Source organism: Phalangium opilio, unplaced genomic scaffold, assembly GCF_054372755.1.
Source record: "Phalangium opilio isolate 3A_F unplaced genomic scaffold, DU_Popi_V2 ptg001170l_1, whole genome shotgun sequence".
NCBI classification, from domain to species: Eukaryota; Metazoa; Arthropoda; class Arachnida; order Opiliones; family Phalangiidae; genus Phalangium; species Phalangium opilio.
This window is the reverse complement of record NW_028324255.1, coordinates 5,420,007-5,439,318: the sequence shown is the minus strand read 5'-3', so window position 1 is coordinate 5,439,318 and position 19,312 is coordinate 5,420,007. Positions and strand designations below refer to the sequence as shown.

Below are 19,312 nucleotides of genomic sequence, written 5' to 3'. Positions count from 1 at the left end.
CAGTAGAATCCCACCCCCCCACCTACTCTATTCCCTATTCCATAGAACTTATAATTTTGCAAGTATAAAAATGTATTTTCTCTAAACCATGTTTCTGTTAAGGCTATTATATCCGGAACTATCTCTTTTGTTGTTAGCGTTGCAATCAGATTTGGTAAATTACATCTTGCGCTTCTGATGTTCGAATAGATAAATTTCATTTTGGGTTATTATGGATAACAAATATAGAGTTATTTTATTGGTATTTAATTTTAGTTCTTTACAAGAACTTTTTGCTCAAGATCGTTGTAATAATATTTTTCATCACCTTTTTGTAGCATGAGGTGGGAAATAAATTTAGTTTTCTCATTTCCAGGGATTTTACAGAACTGTCTTAAGTGGAAGCGAGCAAATTCTTGTTTCGGCGTGAAATCATGTGATATGAATATATTTGATCCTTTTAATTGGTAAGCCTTTTTTAAGATCTCTCTTTTAGTATCAGCGTCTCCTACACTTAAAACTATCCTACGCATTTCACCACGTCTATATACTTGTGTGGGTCGTATTCTAGTTGGTATGCCCATTAATCCCTTAAAGATATCGTTCACGATATCTGCTAGCTGCTCTCTGGTTTCACCTGGTTTTTCAGGTATACCGGTTAAAACTAAATTATTTCTTCGTTTGTCCAGTTCTATAAGTTCCTGCTTATGTTTTAGCTCATTAATCTCTTTGTTTTTTAATTCTAGCTTATTGTTAATATCAGTTACAAAACTGTCATAATCAAATCTTATATCCTCTATCATTTCGCTTTGCTTTTCAAGTTTCTCTATTCTAGTTTCATGTTCATTAACTTTTCTACATATCTTATCAATTTTTCCATTTGTCTCTTTCATCGCCGTTTTTATATCATCAACCTTCAACGCTATAGTTTGTACTTCTGACCTAATCTTAGTCCCCATCTTATCTACTTCAGTTTTTATCGTTGCCTTCATTTCCTTCATTTCTCTAAGTATATCACTTAGTGAGGCATCCATTTTAGTGTTTATTGTCAGTGAGCGCGGTTGTTTGGGTGGATATTGTTAGGTAGTACCAATACGTGTAAAAATAAAGAAAAAATAAATCGTTATAACTACCTATGAATAGAAGAGAGAAGTTTGATTAGTTCGGTTCCGGTTTCCTTCGCTATCTGGCGATCTTCGGATTTTGTTTATCACAGTTTAAGTTCAAGATAAGCGATTTTTTGTTCGAGGATAGTTTAGATGATGTTTTTTGTCCGTTTATTTTTTACCGGTTTCGAAAGCGTTTTTATACGGTTGGCTAATTGAACGTTTTAGTGTAATTTTTTTATCTCGTTTCTACCGCTTGAGTTACCCCTACGCGTTATGTTCTTAAAAAATGAGAACCGAGAGTCATTGAGTCTGTAATACCGTAAAAAAACCGAACACAATCCGCAGTTCTGTAGATAATTACTTCTTTTTGGGTTACTTGAACTGATGGTGGCGTTTATTTCCGGCGGCGTTGTGGTACCTTTGTTGGAGTAGTCAGAGGAAACACATAAGATCCGTTTGATTATCCCTTTTGATCCGAAGTCCTGGCGTATAGTCGTGTTTGTAGCTGATTAAAGCCGATATTCTTGATAGTAGCACGCCGCCAATTACCGTTGACTCTCCTCACTTAAGGACATTTTAAGAGAGACTGTCTACTTGATTACGTGTGCTGGAAATCGTGTCGCCTTCTATCCACCTGATTTCCCGCTTTGCCAGTCGGTAGAGATATATGCATGTAAATGAATGCATTTTTTTCTGGAGAAATTTTTGACAGAATTCAGCTTAATTCCCTATAAAACACTCATTAAAAGTGATTTCATCTCGATTGAACAATAAATAAAAATGTACCTCGATTTTTAATAACATTTTCAAAATCAACGTTTCACGGCCAAAGAAGCATATTTTGAGTATTTCTTCACTATTTTCAAATATAACCACTGAAACCATTATTTTTATACTTTTTGCTTTAATTCAAGCAAATGTAACGATAATCATTCAAAAAACTGTTAAAATTCAATTTTTCAATAAGAAATCGTTGTCACGGATTTTGTATCTTGAAGAAGAAAAACATGCGATTTTTTCGGTACTTTTTTGAATGAATTTTTTTCTGAAGAAATTTTTGACCGAATTCAGCTTAATTCCCTATAAAACACTCATTAAAAGTGATTTCATCTCGATTGAACAATAAATAAAAATGTACCTCGATTTTTAATAACATTTTCAAAATCGACGTAACTCGGCCTAAGAAAAACATTTTGAGTATTTGTTCACTGTTTTCAAATATAACCACTGAAACCATTATTTTTGTAATTTTTGCGTTAATTCAAGCAAATGTAACGATATTCATTCAACAAACTGTTAAAATTCAATTTTAAATAAGAAATCGTTGTCACGGATTTTGTATCTTGAAGAAAAAAAACATGCGATTTTTTCGGTACACTTTTGAATGCATTTTTTTCTGGAGAAATTTTTGACCGAATTCAGCTTAATTCCCTATAAAACACTCATTAAAAGTGATTTCATCTCGATTGAACAATAAATAAAAATGTACCTCGATTTTTAATAACATTTTCAAAATCGACGTTTCACGGCCAAAGAAGCATATTTTGAGTATTTCTTCACTATTTTCAAATATAACCACTGAAACCATTATTTTTATACTTTTTGCTTTAATTCAAGCAAATGTAACGATATTCATTCAAAAAACTGTTAAAATTCCATTTTTCAATAAGAAATCGTTGTCACGGATTTTGTATCTTGAAGAAGAAAAACATGCGATTTTTTCGGTACACTTTTGAATGCATTTTTTTCTGGAGAAATTTTTGACCGAATTCAGCTTAATTCCCTATAAAACACTCATTGAAAGTGATTTCATCTCGATTTAACAATAATTAAAAATGTACCTCGATTTTTAATAACATTTTAAAAATCGACGTTTCGCCGCCAACGAAGCATATTTTGAGTATTTCTTCACTATTTACAAATATATTCACTGAAACCATTATTTTTATACTTTTTGCTTTAATTCAAGCAAATGTAACGATATTCAATCAAAAAACTGTTAAAATTAAATTTTTCAATAAGAAATCGTTGTCACGGATTTTGTATCTTGAAGAAGAAAAACATGCGATTTTTTCGGTACTTTTTTGAATACATTTTTTTCTGGAGAAATTTTTGACCGAATTCAGCTTAATTCCCTATAAAACACTCATTAAAAGTGATTTCATCTCGATTGAACAATAAATAAAAATGTACCTCGATTTTTAATAACATTTTCAAAATCGACGTTTCACGGCCAAAGAAGCATATTTTGAGTATTTCTTCACTATTTTCAAATATAACCACTGAAACCATTATTTTTATACTTTTTGCTTTAATTCAAGCAATGTAACGATATTCATTCAAAAAACTGTTAAAATTCAATTTTCAATAAGAAATCGTATTCACGGATTTTGTGTCTTGAAGAAGAAAAACCTGCGATTTTTTCGGTACTTTTTTGAATGCTTTTTTTCTGGAGAAATTTTTTTTTCTGGAGATGAAATCACTTTTAATTAGTGTTTTATAGGGAATTAAGCTGAATTCGGTCAAAAATTTCTCCAGAAAAAAATGCATTCAAAAAAGTACCGAAAAAATCGCAGGTTTTTCTTCTTCAAGACACAAAATCCGTGAATACGATTTCTTATTGAAAATTGAATTTTAACAGTTTTTTGAATGAATATCGTTACATTGCTTGAATTAAAGCAAAAAGTATAAAAATAATGGTTTCAGTGGTTATATTTGAAAATAGTGAAGAAATACTCAAAATATGCTTCTTTGGCCGTGAAACGTCGATTTTGAAAATGTTATTAAAAATCGAGGTACATTTTTATTTATTGTCCTGACGAACATTTAATTTTTGGGCTTCCGTGGCTCAATGTTAGCGCGTTCGGCTGTTAATCGAAAGGTTGGTGGTTCGAGCCCATCCGGGAGCGGTGTTGTGAGGTCTCAGATGTAGCGTGAAAAGTCAAACTTTTTCCATAATACGTGATAACCATTTATTTTCTGAGCTTCCGTGGCTCAATGGTTAGCGCGTTCGGCTGTTAAGCAATAGGTTGGTGGTTCGAGCCCACCCGGGAGCGGTGTTTTGGGATCTCAAATGTAACGTAAATAGCCAAAGTTTTTCCACAATACCTGACGACCATTTCATTTTTGGCGCAATGGTTAGCGCGTTCGGCTGTTAACTGAAAGGATGGTGGTTCGAGCCCACCTGGGAGAGGTGTTGTAGGGTCTCAGATGTAACGTAAAAAGTCATAACTTATCCACAAAACCTAACAACCATTTAATTTCTGAGCTTCTGTGGCTCAATGACTAGCGCGTTCGGCTGTTAACCAATTGGTTGGTTTTTCGAGCCTATCCGGGAGAAGTGTTGTGACGTCTCAGATGTAACGTAAAATGTCAGAGTTTTTCCACAATATCTGACGAACATTTAATTTTTGGGCTTGCGTGGCGCAATGGTTAGCGCGTTCAGCTGTTAATCGAAAGGTTGGTGGTTCGAGGCCACCCGGGAGAGGTGTTGTTGGGTCTCATATGTAGCGTAAAAAGACAAAACTTTTCCACAATACGTGACAACCATTTATTTTCTGAGCTTTCGTGGCTCAATGGTTAGCGCGTTCGGCTGTTAACCAATAGGTTGGTGGTTCGAGCCCACCCGGGAGCGGTGTTTTTGGATCTCAAATGTAACGTAAATAGCCAAAATATTTCCACAATACCTGACGACCATTTAATTTTTGGGCGTCCGTGGCGAATGGTTGGCGCGTTCGGCTGTTAGCCGAAAGGTTGGTGGTTCGAGCCCATCCGGGAGCGGTGTTGTGAGGCCTCAGATGTGAAGTAAAAAGTCAAAGTTTTACCTCAATACCTGACGAAAATTTAATTTTTGGGCTTCAGTGGCGCAATGGTTAGCGCGTTCGGCTATTAACCAATAGGTTGGTGGTTCGAGCCCATCCGGGAGAAGTGTTGTGACGTCTCAGATGTAACGTAAAATGTCAGAGTTTTTCCACAATACCTGACGAACATTTAATTTTTGGGCTTCCGTGGCGCAATGGTTAGCGCGTTCAGCTGTTAATCGAAAGGTTGGTGGTTCGAGCCCACCCGGAAGAGGTGATGTGGGGTCTCAGATGTAGCGTAAAAAGTCAAAACGTTTCCACAAAACGTGACAACCATTTAATTTCTGAGCTTCAGTGGCGCAATGGTCAGCGCGTTCAGCTGTTAACCGAAAGGTTGGTGGTTCGAGCCCTCCCGGGAGCGGTGTTGTGACGTCTCAGATGTAACGTAAAATGTCAGAGTTTTTCCACAATACCTGACGAGCATTTAATTTTTGGGCTTCCGTGGCGCAATGGTTAGCGCGTTCAGCTGTTAATCGAAAGGTTGGTGGTTCGAGCCCACCCGAGAGAGGTGTTGTGAGGTCTCAGATGTAGCGTGAAAAGTCAAACTTTTTCCATAATACGTGATAACAATTTATTTTCTGATCTTTCGTGGCTCAATGGTTAGCGCGTTCGGCTGTTAACCCATAGCTTGGTGGTTCGAGCCCACCCGGGAGCGGTGTTTTTGGATCTCAAATGTAACGTAAATAGCCAAAGTTTTTCCACAATACCTGACGACCATTTAATTTTTGGGCCTCAGTGGCGAATGGTTAGCGCGTTCGGCTGTTAACCGAAAGGTTGGTGGTTCGAGCCCATCCGGGAGCGGTGTTGTGAGGCCTCAGATGTGAAGTAAAAAGTCAAAGTTTTACCTCAATACCTGACGAAAATTTAATTTTTGGGCTTCAGTGGCGCAATGGTTAGCGCGTTCGGCTATTAACCAATAGGTTGGTGGTTCGAGCCCAAACGAGAGAGGTTTTGTGGGGTCTCAGATGTAGCGTGAAAAGTCTTAACTTTTCAACAATACCTGACAACCATTTAATTTTTGGGCATCCGTGGCGCAATAGCTAGCGCGTTCGGCTGTTAACCGAAAGGTTGGTGGTTCGAGCCCATCCGGGAGCGGTGTTGTGACGTCTCAGATGTTACGTAAAATGTCAGAGTTTTTCCACAATACCTGACAACCATTTAATTTCGGAGCTTCCGTGGCGCAGTAATTAGCGCGTCCAGCTCTTAATCGAAAGGTTGGTGGTTCGAGCCCACCCGGAAGAGGTGTTGTGGGGTCTCAGATGTAGCGTTAAAGGTCAAGACTTTTCCACAATACGTGACAACCATTTAATTTCTGATCTTCCGTGGCTCAATGGTTAGCGCGTTCGGCTGTTAACCAATAGGTTGGTGGTTCGAGCCCACCCGGGAGCGGTGTTTTTGGATCTCAAATGTAACGTAAATAGCCAAAGTTTTTCCACAATACCTGACGACCATTTAATTTTTGGGCCTCAGTGGCGAATGGTTAGCGCGTTCGGCTGTTAACCGAAAGGTTGGTGGTTCGAGCCCATCCGGGAGCGGTGTTGTGAGGTCTCAGATGTGAAGTAAAAAGTCAAGGTTTTACCTCAATACCTGACGAAAATTTAATTTTTGGGCTACAGTGGCGCAATGGTCAGCGCGTTCAGCTGTTAACCGAAAGGTTGGTGGTTCGAGCCCTCCCGGGAGCGGTGTTGTGACGTCTCAGATGTAACGTAAAATGTCAGAGTTTTTCCAAAACACCTGACGAACATTTAACTTTTGGGCTTCCGTGGCGCAATGGTTAGCGCGTTCAGCTGTTAATCGAAAGGTTGGTGGTTCGAGCCCGCCCGGAAGAGGTATTGTGTGGTCTCAGATGTAGCGTAAAAAGTCAAAACTTTTCCACAATACGTGACAACCATTTAATTTCTCAGCTTCCGTGGCTCAATGGTTAGCGCGTTCGGCTGTTAATCGAAAGGTTGGTGGTTCGAGCCCATCCGGGAGCGGTGTTGTGAGGTCTCAGATGTAGCGTGAAAAGTCAAACTTTTTCCATAATACGTGATAACCATTTATTTTCTGAGCTTCCGTGGCTCAATGGTTAGCGCGTTCGGCTGTTAACCAATAGGTTGGTGGTTCGAGCCCACCCGGGAGCGGTGTTTTGGGATCTCAAATGTAACGTAAATAGCCAAAGTTTTTCCACAATACCTGACGACCATTTAATTTTTGGGCCTCAATGGCGCAATGGTTAGCGCGTTCAGCTGTTAACCGAAAGGTTGGTGGTTCGAGCCCACCCGGGAGAGGTGTTGTGGGGTCTCAAATGTGACGTAGAAAGCCAAAGTTTTTCCACAATACCTGACAACCGTTTAATTTCTGAGCTTCCGTGGCTCAATGGTTAGCGCGTTCAGCTGTTAACCAATAGGTTAGTGGTTCGAGCCCAAACGAGAGAGGATTTGTGGGGTCTCAGAAGTAGCGTGAAAAGTCGTAACTTTTCAACAATACCTGACAACCATTTAATTATTGGGCGTCCGTGGCGCAATGGTTAGCGCGTTCGGCTGTTAACCAATAGGTTGGTGGTTCGAGCCCATCCGGGAGCGGTGTTGTGAGGTCTTAGATGTGACGTAAAAAGTCAAGGTTTTTACACAATATCTGACGAGCATCTAATTTTTGGGCTTCCGTGGCGCAATGGTTAGCGCGTTCAGCTGTTAATCGAAAGGTTGGTGGTTCGAGCCCACCCGGGAGAGGTGTTGTGGGGTCTCAAATGTAACGTAGAAAGCCAAAGTTTTTCCACAATACCTGACAACCGTTTAATTTCTGAGCTTCCGTGGCTCAATGGTTAGCGCGTTCAGCTGTTAACCAATAGGTTGGTGGTTCGAGCCCACCCGGGAGCGGTGTTGTGTGATCTCAAATGTAACGTAGAAAGCCAAAGTTTTTCCACAATACCAGACGACCATTTAATTTTTGGGCTTCCGTGGCGCAATGGTTAGCGCGTTCGGCTGTTAACCGAAAGGTTGGTGGTTCGAGCCCATCCGGGAGCGGTGTTGTGAGGCCTCAGATGTGAAGTAAAAAGTCAAAGTTTTACCTCAATACCTGAAGAAAATTTAATTTTTGGGCTTCAGTGGCGCAATGGTCAGCGCGTTCAGCTGTTAACCGGAAGGTTGGTGGTTCGAGCCCAAACGAGAGAGGTTTTGTGGGGTCTCAGATGTAGCGTGAAAAGTCGTAACTTTTCAACAATACCTGACAACCATTTAATTTCTGAGCTTCCGTGGCTCAATGGTTAGCGCGTTCGGCTGTTAACCAATAGGTTGGTGGTTCTAGCCCATCCGGGAGCGGTGTTGTGATGTCTCAGATGTAACGTAAAATGTCAGAGTTTTTCCACAATACCTGACGAACATTTAATTTTTGGGCTTCCGTGGCGCAATGGTTAGCGCGTTCAGCTGTTAATCGAAAGGTTGGCGGTTCGAGCCCACCCGGAAGAGGTGATGTGGGGTCTCAGATGTAGCGTAAAAAGTCAAAACTTTTCCACAATACGTGACAACCATTTATTTTCTGAGCTTCAGTGGCGCAATGGTCAGCGCGTTCAGCTGTTAACCGAAAGGTTGGTGGTTCGAGCCCTCCCGGGAGCGGTGTTGTGACGTCTCAGATGTAACGTAAAATGTCAGAGTTTTTCCACAATACCTGACGAGCATTTAATTTTTGGGCTTCTGTGGCGCAATGGTTAGCGCGTTCAGCTGTTAATCGAAAGGATGGTGGTTCAAGCCCACCCGGGAGAGGTGTTGTGAGGTCTCAGATGTAGCGTGAAAAGTCAAACTTTTTCCATAATACGTGATAACCATTTATTTTCTGATCTTTCGTGGCTCAATGGTTAGCGCGTTCGGCTGTTAACCAATAGCTTGGTGGTTCGAGCCCACCCGGGAGCGGTGTTTTTGGATCTCAAATGTAACGTAAATATCCAAAGTTTTTCCGCAATACCTGACGACCATTTTTTTTTGGGCGTCCGTGGCGCAATGGTTAGCGCGTTCGGCGGTTAACCAATAGGTTGGTGGTTCGAGCCCATCCGGGAGCGGTGTTGTGAGGTCTCAGATGTGACGTAAGAAGTCAAGGTTTTTACACAATACCTGACGAGTATTTAACTTTTGGGCTTCCGTGGCGCAATGGTTAGCGCGTTCGGCTGTTAACCAATAGGTTGGTGGTTCGAGCCCATCCGGGAGCGGTGTTGTGAGGTCTCAGATGTGACGTAAAACGTCAAGTTTTTTGCACAATACCTGACGAGCATTTAGCTTTTGGGCTTCCGTGGCGCAATGGTTAGCGCGTTCGGCTGTTAAGCAATAGGTTGGTGGTTCGAGCCCATCCGGGAGCGGTGTTGTGAGGTCTCAGATGTGACGTAAAAAGTCAAGGTTATAAAGATGAAGGTTAATTTGTCTCACTTAATTTAAATTCGAATTTTTAACTAGCACTCTCGGCAACGGCCATATCTTAGGCCGAGTTACGTCGATTTTGAAAATGTTATTAAAAATCGAGGTACATTTTTATTTATTGTTCAATCGAGATGAAATCACTTTTAATGAGTGTTTTATAGGGAATTAAGCTGAATTCGGTCAAAAATTTCCCCAGAAAAAAATGCATTCAAAAAAGTACCGAAAAAATCACAGGTTTTTCTTCTTCAAGACACAAAATCCGTGAATACGATTTCTTATTGAAAATTGAATTTTAACAGTTTTTTGAATGAATATCGTTACATTGCTTGAATTAAAGCAAAAAGTATAAAAATAATGGTTTCAGTGGTTATATTTGAAAATAGTGTAGAAATACTCAAAATATGCTTCTTTGGCCGTGAAACGTCGATTTTGAAAATGTTATTAAAAATCGAGGTACATTTTTATTTATTGTCCTGACGAACATTTAATTTTTGGGCTTCCGTGGCTCAATGTTAGCGCGTTCGGCTGTTAATCGAAAGGTTGGTGGTTCGAGCCCATCCGGGAGCGGTGTTTTGGGATCTCAAATGTAACGTAAATAGCCAATTTTTTCCACAATACCTGACGACCATTTTTTTTTGGGCGTCCGTGGCGCAATGGTTAGCGCGTTCGGCTGTTAACCAATAGGTTGGTGGTTCGAGCCCAAACGAGAGAGGTTTTGTGGGGTCTCAGATGTAGCGTGAAAAGTCGTAACTTTTCCACAATACCTGACAACCATTTAATTTCTGAGCTTCCGTGGCTCAATGGTTAGCGCGTTCGGCTGTTAACCAATAGGTTGGTGGTTCTAGCCCATCCGGGAGCGGTGTTGTGATGTCTCAGATGTAACGTAAAATGTCAGAGTTTTTCCACAATACCTGACGAACATTTAATTTTTGGGCTTCCGTGGCGCAATAATTAGCGCGTCCAGCTGTTAATCGAAAGGTTGGTGGTTCGAGCCCACCCGGGAGCGGTGTTGTGTGATCTCAAATGTAACGTAGAAAGCCAAAGTTTTTCCACAATACCTGACGACCATTTAATTTTTGGGCTTCCGTGGCGCAATGGTTAGCGCGTTCGGCTGTTAACCAATAGGTTGGTGGTTCGAGCCCATCCGGGAGCGGTGTTGTGAGGTCTCAGATGTGACGTAAAAAGTCAAGGTTTTTACACAATACCTGACGAGCATTTAATTTTTGGGCTTCCGTGGCACAATGGTTAGCGCGTTCAGCTGTTAATCGAAAGGTTGGTGGTTCGAGCCCACCCGGGAGAGGTGTTGTGGGGTCTCAAATGTAACGTAGAAAGCCAAAGTTTTTCCACAATACCTGACAACAATTTAATTTCTGAGCTTCCGTGGCTCAATGGTTAGCGCGTTCGGCTGTTAACCAATAGGTTGGTGGTTCGACCCCATCCGGGAGCGGTGTTGTGAGGTCTCAGATGTGACGTAAAAAGTCAAGGTTTTTACATAATACCTGACGAGCATTTAACTTTTGGGCTTCCGTGTCGCAATGGTTAGCGCGTTCGGCTGTTAACCAATAGGTTGGTGGTTCGAGCCCATCCGGGAGCGGTGTTGTGAGGTCTCAGATGTGACGTAAAAAGTCAAGGTTTTTACACAATACCTAACGAGCATTTAACTTTTGGGCTTCCGTGGCACAATGGTTAGCGCGTTCAGCTGTTAATCGAAAGGTTGGTGGTTCGAGCCCACCCGGGAGAGGTGTTGTGGGGTCTCAAATGTAACGTAGAAAGCCAAAGTTTTTCCACAATACCTGACAACAATTTAATTTCTGAGCTTCCGTGGCTCAATGGTTAGCGCGTTCGGCTGTTAACCAATAGGTTGGTGGTTCGACCCCATCCGGGAGCGGTGTTGTGAGGTCTCAGATGTGACGTAAAAAGTCAAGGTTTTTACATAATACCTGACGAGCATTTAACTTTTGGGCTTCCGTGTCGCAATGGTTAGCGCGTTCGGCTGTTAACCAATAGGTTGGTGGTTCGAGCCCATCCGGGAGCGGTGTTGTGAGGTCTCAGATGTGACGTAAAAAGTCAAGGTTTTTACATAATACCTGACGAGCATTTAACTTTTGGGCTTCCGTGTCGCAATGGTTAGCGCGTTCGGCTGTTAACCAATAGGTTGGTGGTTCGAGCCCATCCGGGAGCGGTGTTGTGAGGCCTCAGATGTGACGTAAAAAGTCAAGGTTTTTACACAATACCTAACGAGCATTAAACTTTTGGGCTTCCGTGGCGCAATGGTTAGCGCGTTCGGCTGTTAACCAATAGGTTGGTGGTTCGAGCCCATCCGGGAGCGGTGTTGTGAGGTCTCAGATGTGACGTAAAAAGTCAAGGTTTTTACACAATACCTGACGAGCATTTAACTTTTGGGCTTCCGTGGCGCAATGGTTAGCGCGTTCGGCTGTTAACCAATAGGTTGGTGCTTCGAGCCCATCCGGGAGCGGTGTTGTGAGGTCTCAGATGTGACGTAAGAAGTCAAGGTTTTTACACAATACCTGACGAGTATTTAACTTTTGGGCTTCCGTGGCGCAATGGTTAGCGCGTTCGGCTGTTAATCAATAAGTTGGTGGTTCGAGCCCATCCGGGAGCGGTATTGTGAGGTCTCAGATGTGACGTAAAAAGTCAAGGTTTTTACACAATACCTGACGAGCATTTAATTTTTGGGATTCCGTGGCGCAATGGTTAGCGCGTTAAGCTGTTAATCGAAAGGTTAGTGGTTCGAGCCCACGCGGGAGAGGTGTTGTGGGGTCTCAAATGTAACGTAGAAAGCCAAAGTTTTTCCACAACACCTGACAACCATTTAATTTCTGAGCTTCCGTGGCTCAATGGTTAGCGCGTTCGGCTGTTAACCAATAGGTTGGTGGTTCGAGCCCATCCGGGAGCGGTGTTGTGAGGTCTCAGATGTGACGTAAGAAGTCAAGGTTTTTACACAATACCTGACGAGTATTTAACTTTTGGGCTTCCGTGGCGCAATGGTTAGCGCTTTCGGCTGTTAATCAATAGGTTGGTGGTTCGAGCCCATCCGGGAGCGGTATTGTGAGGTCTCAGATGTGACGTAAAAAGTCAAGGTTTTTACACAATACCTGACGAGCATTTAATTTTTGGGATTCCGTGGCGCAATGGTTAGCGCGTTCGGCTGTTAACCAATAGGTTGGTGGTTCGAGCCCATCCGGGAGCGGTATTGTGAGGTCTCAGATGTGACGTAAAAAGTCAAGGTTTTTACACAATACCTGACGAGCATTCAATTTTTGGGATTCCGTGGCGCAATGGTTAGCGCGTTCAGCTGTTAATCGAAAGGTTAGTGGTTCGAGCCCACGCGGGAGAGGTGTTGTGGGGTCTCAAATGTAACGTAGAAAGCCAAAGTTTTTCCACAATACCTGACAACCGTTTAATTTCTGAGCTTCCGTGGCTCAATGGTTAGCGCGTTCAGCTGTTAACCAATAGGTTGGTGGTTCGAGCCCACCCGGGAGCGGTGTTGTGTGATCTCAAATGTAACGTAGAAAGCCAAAGTTTTTCCACAATACCTGACGACCATTTAATTTTTGGGCTTCCGTGGCGCAATGGTTAGCGCGTTCGGCTGTTAACCAATAGGTTGGTGGTTCGAGCCCATCCGGGAGCGGTGTTGTGAGGTCTCAGATGTGACGTAAAAAGTCAAGGTTTTTACACAATACCTGACGAGCATTTAATTTTTGGGCTTCCGTGGCACAATGGTTAGCGCGTTCAGCTGTTAATCGAAAGGTTGGTGGTTCGAGCCCACCCGGGAGAGGTGTTGTGGGGTCTCAAATGTAACGTAGAAAGCCAAAGTTTTTCCACAATACCTGACAACAATTTAATTTCTGAGCTTCCGTGGCTCAATGGTTAGCGCGTTCGGCTGTTAACCAATAGGTTGGTGGTTCGACCCCATCCGGGAGCGGTGTTGTGAGGTCTCAGATGTGACGTAAAAAGTCAAGGTTTTTACATAATACCTGACGAGCATTTAACTTTTGGGCTTCCGTGTCGCAATGGTTAGCGCGTTCGGCTGTTAACCAATAGGTTGGTGGTTCGAGCCCATCCGGGAGCGGTGTTGTGAGGTCTCAGATGTGACGTAAAAAGTCAAGGTTTTTACACAATACCTAACGAGCATTTAACTTTTGGGCTTCCGTGGCACAATGGTTAGCGCGTTCAGCTGTTAATCGAAAGGTTGGTGGTTCGAGCCCACCCGGGAGAGGTGTTGTGGGGTCTCAAATGTAACGTAGAAAGCCAAAGTTTTTCCACAATACCTGACAACAATTTAATTTCTGAGCTTCCGTGGCTCAATGGTTAGCGCGTTCGGCTGTTAACCAATAGGTTGGTGGTTCGACCCCATCCGGGAGCGGTGTTGTGAGGTCTCAGATGTGACGTAAAAAGTCAAGGTTTTTACATAATACCTGACGAGCATTTAACTTTTGGGCTTCCGTGTCGCAATGGTTAGCGCGTTCGGCTGTTAACCAATAGGTTGGTGGTTCGAGCCCATCCGGGAGCGGTGTTGTGAGGCCTCAGATGTGACGTAAAAAGTCAAGGTTTTTACACAATACCTAACGAGCATTAAACTTTTGGGCTTCCGTGGCGCAATGGTTAGCGCGTTCGGCTGTTAACCAATAGGTTGGTGGTTCGAGCCCATCCGGGAGCGGTGTTGTGAGGTCTCAGATGTGACGTAAAAAGTCAAGGTTTTTACACAATACCTGACGAGCATTTAACTTTTGGGCTTCCGTGGCGCAATGGTTAGCGCGTTCGGCTGTTAATCAATAGGTTGGTGGTTCGAGCCCATCCGGGAGCGGTATTGTGAGGTCTCAGATGTGACGTAAAAAGTCAAGGTTTTTACACAATACCTGACGAGCATTTAATTTTTGGGATTCCGTGGCGCAATGGTTAGCGCGTTCAGCTGTTAATCGAAAGGTTAGTGGTTCGAGCCCACGCGGGAGAGGTGTTGTGGGGTCTCAAATGTAACGTAGAAAGCCAAAGTTTTTCCACAACACCTGACAACCATTTAATTTCTGAGCTTCCGTGGCTCAATGGTTAGCGCGTTCGGCTGTTAACCAATAGGTTGGTGGTTCGAGCCCATCCGGGAGCGGTGTTGTGAGGTCTCAGATGTGACGTAAGAAGTCAAGGTTTTTACACAATACCTGACGAGTATTTAACTTTTGGGCTTCCGTGGCGCAATGGTTAGCGCGTTCGGCTGTTAATCAATAGGTTGGTGGTTCGAGCCCATCCGGGAGCGGTATTGTGAGGTCTCAGATGTGACGTAAAAAGTCAAGGTTTTTACACAATACCTGACGAGCATTTAATTTTTGGGATTCCGTGGCGCAATGGTTAGCGCGTTCAGCTGTTAATCGAAAGGTTAGTGGTTCGAGCCCACGCGGGAGAGGTGTTGTGGGGTCTCAAATGTAACGTAGAAAGCCAAAGTTTTTCCACAACACCTGACAACCATTTAATTTCTGAGCTTCCGTGGCTTAATGGTTAGCGCGTTCGGCTGTTAACCAATAGGTTGGTGGTTCGAGCCCATCCGGGAGCGGTGTTGTGAGGTCTCAGATGTGACGTAAGAAATCAAGGTTTTTACACAATACCTGACGAGTATTTAACTTTTGGGCTTCCGTGGCGCAATGGTTAGCGCTTTCGGCTGTTAATCAATAGGTTGGTGGTTCGAGCCCATCCGGGAGCGGTATTGTGAGGTCTCAGATGTGACGTAAAAAGTCAAGGTTTTTACACAATACCTGACGAGCATTTAATTTTTGGGATTCCGTGGCGCAATGGTTAGCGCGTTCGGCTGTTAACCAATAGGTTGGTGGTTCGAGCCCATCCGGGAGCGGTATTGTGAGGTCTCAGATGTGACGTAAAAAGTCAAGGTTTTTACACAATACCTGACGAGCATTTAATTTTTGGGATTCCGTGGCGCAATGGTTAGCGCGTTCAGCTGTTAATCGAAAGGTTAGTGGTTCGAGCCCACGCGGGAGAGGTGTTGTGGGGTCTCAAATGTAACGTAGAAAGCCAAAGTTTTTCCACAATACCTGACAACCGTTTAATTTCTGAGCTTCCGTGGCTCAATGGTTAGCGCGTTCAGCTGTTAACCAATAGGTTGGTGGTTCGAGCCCACCCGGGAGCGGTGTTGTGTGATCTCAAATGTAACGTAGAAAGCCAAAGTTTTTCCACAATACCTGACGACCATTTAATTTTTGGGCTTCCGTGGCGCAATGGTTAGCGCGTTCGGCTGTTAACCAATAGGTTGGTGGTTCGAGCCCATCCGGGAGCGGTGTTGTGAGGTCTCAGATATGACGTAAAAAGTCAAGGTTTTTACACAATACCTGACGAGCATCTAATTTTTGGGCTTCCGTGGCACAATGGTTAGCGCGTTCGGCTGTTAACCAATAGGTTGGTGGTTCGAGCCCATCCGGGAGCGGTGTTGTGAGGTCTCAGATGTGACGTAAGAAGTCAAGGTTTTTACACAATACCTGACGAGTATTTAACTTTTGGGCTTCCGTGGCGCAATGGTTAGCGCGTTCGGCTGTTAATCAATAGGTTGGTGGTTCGAGCCCATCCGGGAGCGGTGTTGTGAGGTCTCAGATGTGACGTAAAAAGTCAAGGTTTTTACACAATACCTGACGAGCATTTAATTTTTGGGATTCCGTGGCGCAATGGTTAGCGCGTTCAGCTGTTAATCGAAAGGCTAGTGGTTCGAGCCCACGCGGGAGAGGTGTTGTGGGGTCTCAAATGTAACGTAGAAAGCCAAAGTTTTTCCACAACACCTGACAACCATTTAATTTCTGAGCTTCCGTGGCTCAATGGTTAGCGCGTTCGGCTGTTAACCAATAGGTTGGTGGTTCGATCCCATCCGGGAGCGGTGTTGTGAGGTCTCAGATGTGACGTAAAAAGTCAAGGTTTTTACACAATACCTGAAGAGCATTTAACTTTTGGGCTTCCGTGGCGCAATGGTTAGCGCGTTCGGCGGTTAACCAATAGGTTGGTGGTTCGAGCCCATCCGGGAGCGGTGTTGTGAGGTCTCAGATGTGACGTAAAAAGTCAAGGTTATAAAGATGAAGGTTAATTTGTCTCACTTAATTTAAATTCGAATTTTTAACTAGCACTCTCGGCAACGGCCATATCACGCTGAGAACACCGGTTCTCGTCCGATCGCCGACGTTAGCAGCGTCGAGCGCAGTCAGTACTTGGGAATACTGCGTGCCGTTGGTTTTTCACTTTTGTTTCCTCTATTAAATTCCACCCGATTTGAAAAAAGCACACATATCTTCTTTTTGTTATTGTTTTATAAAGATGAAAGTTAATTAAATTCAAATTATTAACTAGCACTCTCGGCAACGGCCATATCACGCTGAATACACCGGTGTTCGTCCGAAAACCGAAGTTAAGCAGCGTCGAGCGCAGTCAGTACTTGGGAGGGCGACAACTTAGGAACACTGCGTGCCGTTAGATTTTTCACTTTTTTTTTCCTCTTTTAAATTCCAATAGATATGAAAAAAGCAAACATATTTTCTTTTTTTTATTGTTTTAAAAAGATGAAGGTTAATTTGTCTCACTTAATTTAAATTCGAATTATTATCTAGCACTCTCGGCAACGGCCATATCACGCTGAGAACACCGGTTCTCGTCCGATCGCCGAGGTTAGCAGCGTCGAGCGCAGTCAGTACTTGGGAATACTGCGTGCCGTTGGTTTTTCACTTTTGTTTCCTCTTTTAAATTCCACCCGATTTGAAAAAGCACACATATCTTCTTTTTGTTATTGTTTTATAAAGATGAAAGTTAATTAAATTAAAATTATTAACTAGCACTCTCGGCAACGGCCATATCACGCTGAATACACCGGTTCTCGTCCGATAACTGAAGTTAAGCAGCGTCGAGCGCAGTCACTACTTGGGAGGGAGACCACTTAGGAACACTGCGTGCCGTTGGCTTTTTCACTTTTTTTTCCTCTTTTAAATTTTCATAGATATGAAAAAAGCAAACATGTTTTCAATTTGTTATTGTTTTAAAATGATGAAGGTTAATTGGTCTCACTTAATTTATATTCGAATTATTAACTAGCACTCTCGGCAACGACCATATCACGCTGAATACAGCGGTTCTCGTCCGATCACCGAAGTTAAGCAGCGTCGAGGGCAGTCAGTACTTGGGATGGAGACCACTTAGGAACACTGCGTGCCGTTGGCTTTTTCACTTTTTTTTCCTCTTTTAAATTTTAATAGATATGAAAAAAGCAAACATATCTTCTTTTTTGTTATGGTTTTATAAAGATGAAAGTTAATTAAATTCAAATTAGTAACTAGCACTCTCGGCAACGGCCAAATCACGCTGAATACACCCGTTCTCGTCCGATCACCGAAGTTAAGCAGCGTCGAGCGCAGTCAGTACTTGGGAGGGCGACCACTTAGGAACACTGCGTGCCGTTAGCTTTTTCACTTTTTTTTTCCTCTTTTAAATTCCAATAGATATGAAAAAAGCAAACATATTTTCTTTTTGTTATTGTTTTAAAAAGATGAAGGTTAATTTGTCTCACTTAATTTAAATTCGAATTATTATCAAGCACTCTCGGCAACGGCCATATCACGCTGAGAACACCGGTTCTCGTCCGATCGCCGACGTTAGCAGCGTCGAGCGCAGTCAGTACTTGGGAATACTGCGTGCCGTTGGCTTTTTCACTTTTGTTTCCTCTTTTAAATTCCACCCGATATGAAAAAAGCAAACATATCTTCTTTTTGTTATTGTTTTATAAAGATGAAGGTTAATTTGTCTCACTTAATTTAAATTCGAATTTTTAACTAGCACTCTCGGCAACGGCCATATCACGCTGAGAACACCGGTTCTCGTCCGATCGCCGACGTTAGCAGCGTCGAGCGCAGTCAGTACTTGGGAATACTGCGTGCCGTTGGTTTTTCACTTTTGTTTCCTCTTTTAAATTCCACCCGATTTGAAAAAGCACAGATATCTTCTTTTTGTTATTGTTTTATAAAGATGAAAGTTAATTAAATTAAAATTATTAACTAGCACTCTCGGCAACGGCCATATCACGCTGAATACACCGGTTCTCGTCCGATAACTGAAGTTAAGCAGCGTCGAGCGCAGTCACTACTTGGGAGGGAGACCACTTAGGAACACTGCGTGCCGTTGGCTTTTTCACTTTTTTTTCCTCTTTTAAATTTTAATAGATATGAAAAAAGCAAACATGTTTTCATTTTGTTATTGTTTTAAAATGATGAAGGTTAATTTGTCTCACTTAATTTAAATTCGAATTATTAACTAGCACTCTCGGCAACGACCATATCACGCTGAATACAGCGGTTCTCGTCCGATCACCGAAGTTAAGCAGCGTCGAGCGCAGTCAGTACTTGGGATGGAGATCACTTAGGAACACTGCGTGACGTTGGCTTTTTCACTTTTTTTTCCTCTTTTAAATTTTAATAGATATGAAAAAAGCAAACATATCTTCTTTTTTGTTATTGTTTTATAAAGATGAAAGTTAATTAAATTCAAATTATTAACTAGCACTCTCGGCAACGGCCATATCACGCTGAATACACCGGTTCTCGTCCGAAAACCGAAGTTAAGCAGCGTCGAGCGCAGTCACTACTTGGGAGGGAGACCACTTAGGTACACTGCGTGCCGTTGGCTTTTTCACTTTTTTTTCCTCTTTTAAATTCCAATAGATTTGAACAATAAATAAAAATGTACCTCGATTTTTAATATCATTTTCAAAATCGACGTAACTCGGCCTAAGAAAAACATTTTGAGTATTTGTTCACTGTTTTCAAATATAACCACTGAAACCATTATTTTTGTAATTTTTGCGTTAATTCAAGCAAATGTAACGATATTCATTCAACAAACTGTTAAAATTCAATTTTAAATAAGAAATCGTTGTCACGGATTTTGTATCTTGAAGAAAAAAACATGCGATTTTTTCGGTACACTTTTGAATGCA

At 42.5% G+C, this 19,312-nt stretch overlaps 1 protein-coding gene and 7 pseudogenes across 1 annotated transcript; 7 read left to right on the top strand and 1 right to left on the bottom strand.

Moving 5' to 3' along the window:
* Positions 1 to 251: 251 nt before the first annotated feature.
* LOC149584501 (uncharacterized) lies at positions 252 to 1,099 on the bottom strand. The gene has a single exon (XM_089863480.1). It carries the CDS (start codon positions 1,011 to 1,013, stop codon positions 252 to 254), a length of 762 nt encoding a protein of 253 aa, XP_089719606.1. The 5' UTR covers positions 1,014 to 1,099.
* Positions 1,100 to 16,690: 15,591 nt separating this feature from the next.
* LOC149584500 (5S ribosomal RNA) lies at positions 16,691 to 16,809 on the top strand (annotated as a pseudogene).
* A 360-nt stretch (positions 16,810 to 17,169) lies between these two features.
* On the top strand, positions 17,170 to 17,288 carry LOC149584499 (5S ribosomal RNA; annotated as a pseudogene).
* A 137-nt stretch (positions 17,289 to 17,425) lies between these two features.
* Positions 17,426 to 17,544, top strand: LOC149584498 (5S ribosomal RNA; annotated as a pseudogene).
* A 123-nt stretch (positions 17,545 to 17,667) lies between these two features.
* Positions 17,668 to 17,786, top strand: LOC149584497 (5S ribosomal RNA; annotated as a pseudogene).
* Positions 17,787 to 18,385: 599 nt separating this feature from the next.
* LOC149584496 (5S ribosomal RNA) lies at positions 18,386 to 18,504 on the top strand (annotated as a pseudogene).
* A 137-nt stretch (positions 18,505 to 18,641) lies between these two features.
* On the top strand, positions 18,642 to 18,760 carry LOC149584495 (5S ribosomal RNA; annotated as a pseudogene).
* Positions 18,761 to 18,883: 123 nt separating this feature from the next.
* Positions 18,884 to 19,002, top strand: LOC149584494 (5S ribosomal RNA; annotated as a pseudogene).
* Positions 19,003 to 19,312: the final 310 nt, after the last annotated feature.

What these genes read in the sequence shown, in the direction of transcription:
- LOC149584501 (XM_089863480.1), bottom strand. Translation starts at nt 1,013, where the DNA reads ATGGATGCCTCACTAAGTGATATACTTAGAGAAATGAAGGAAATGAAG.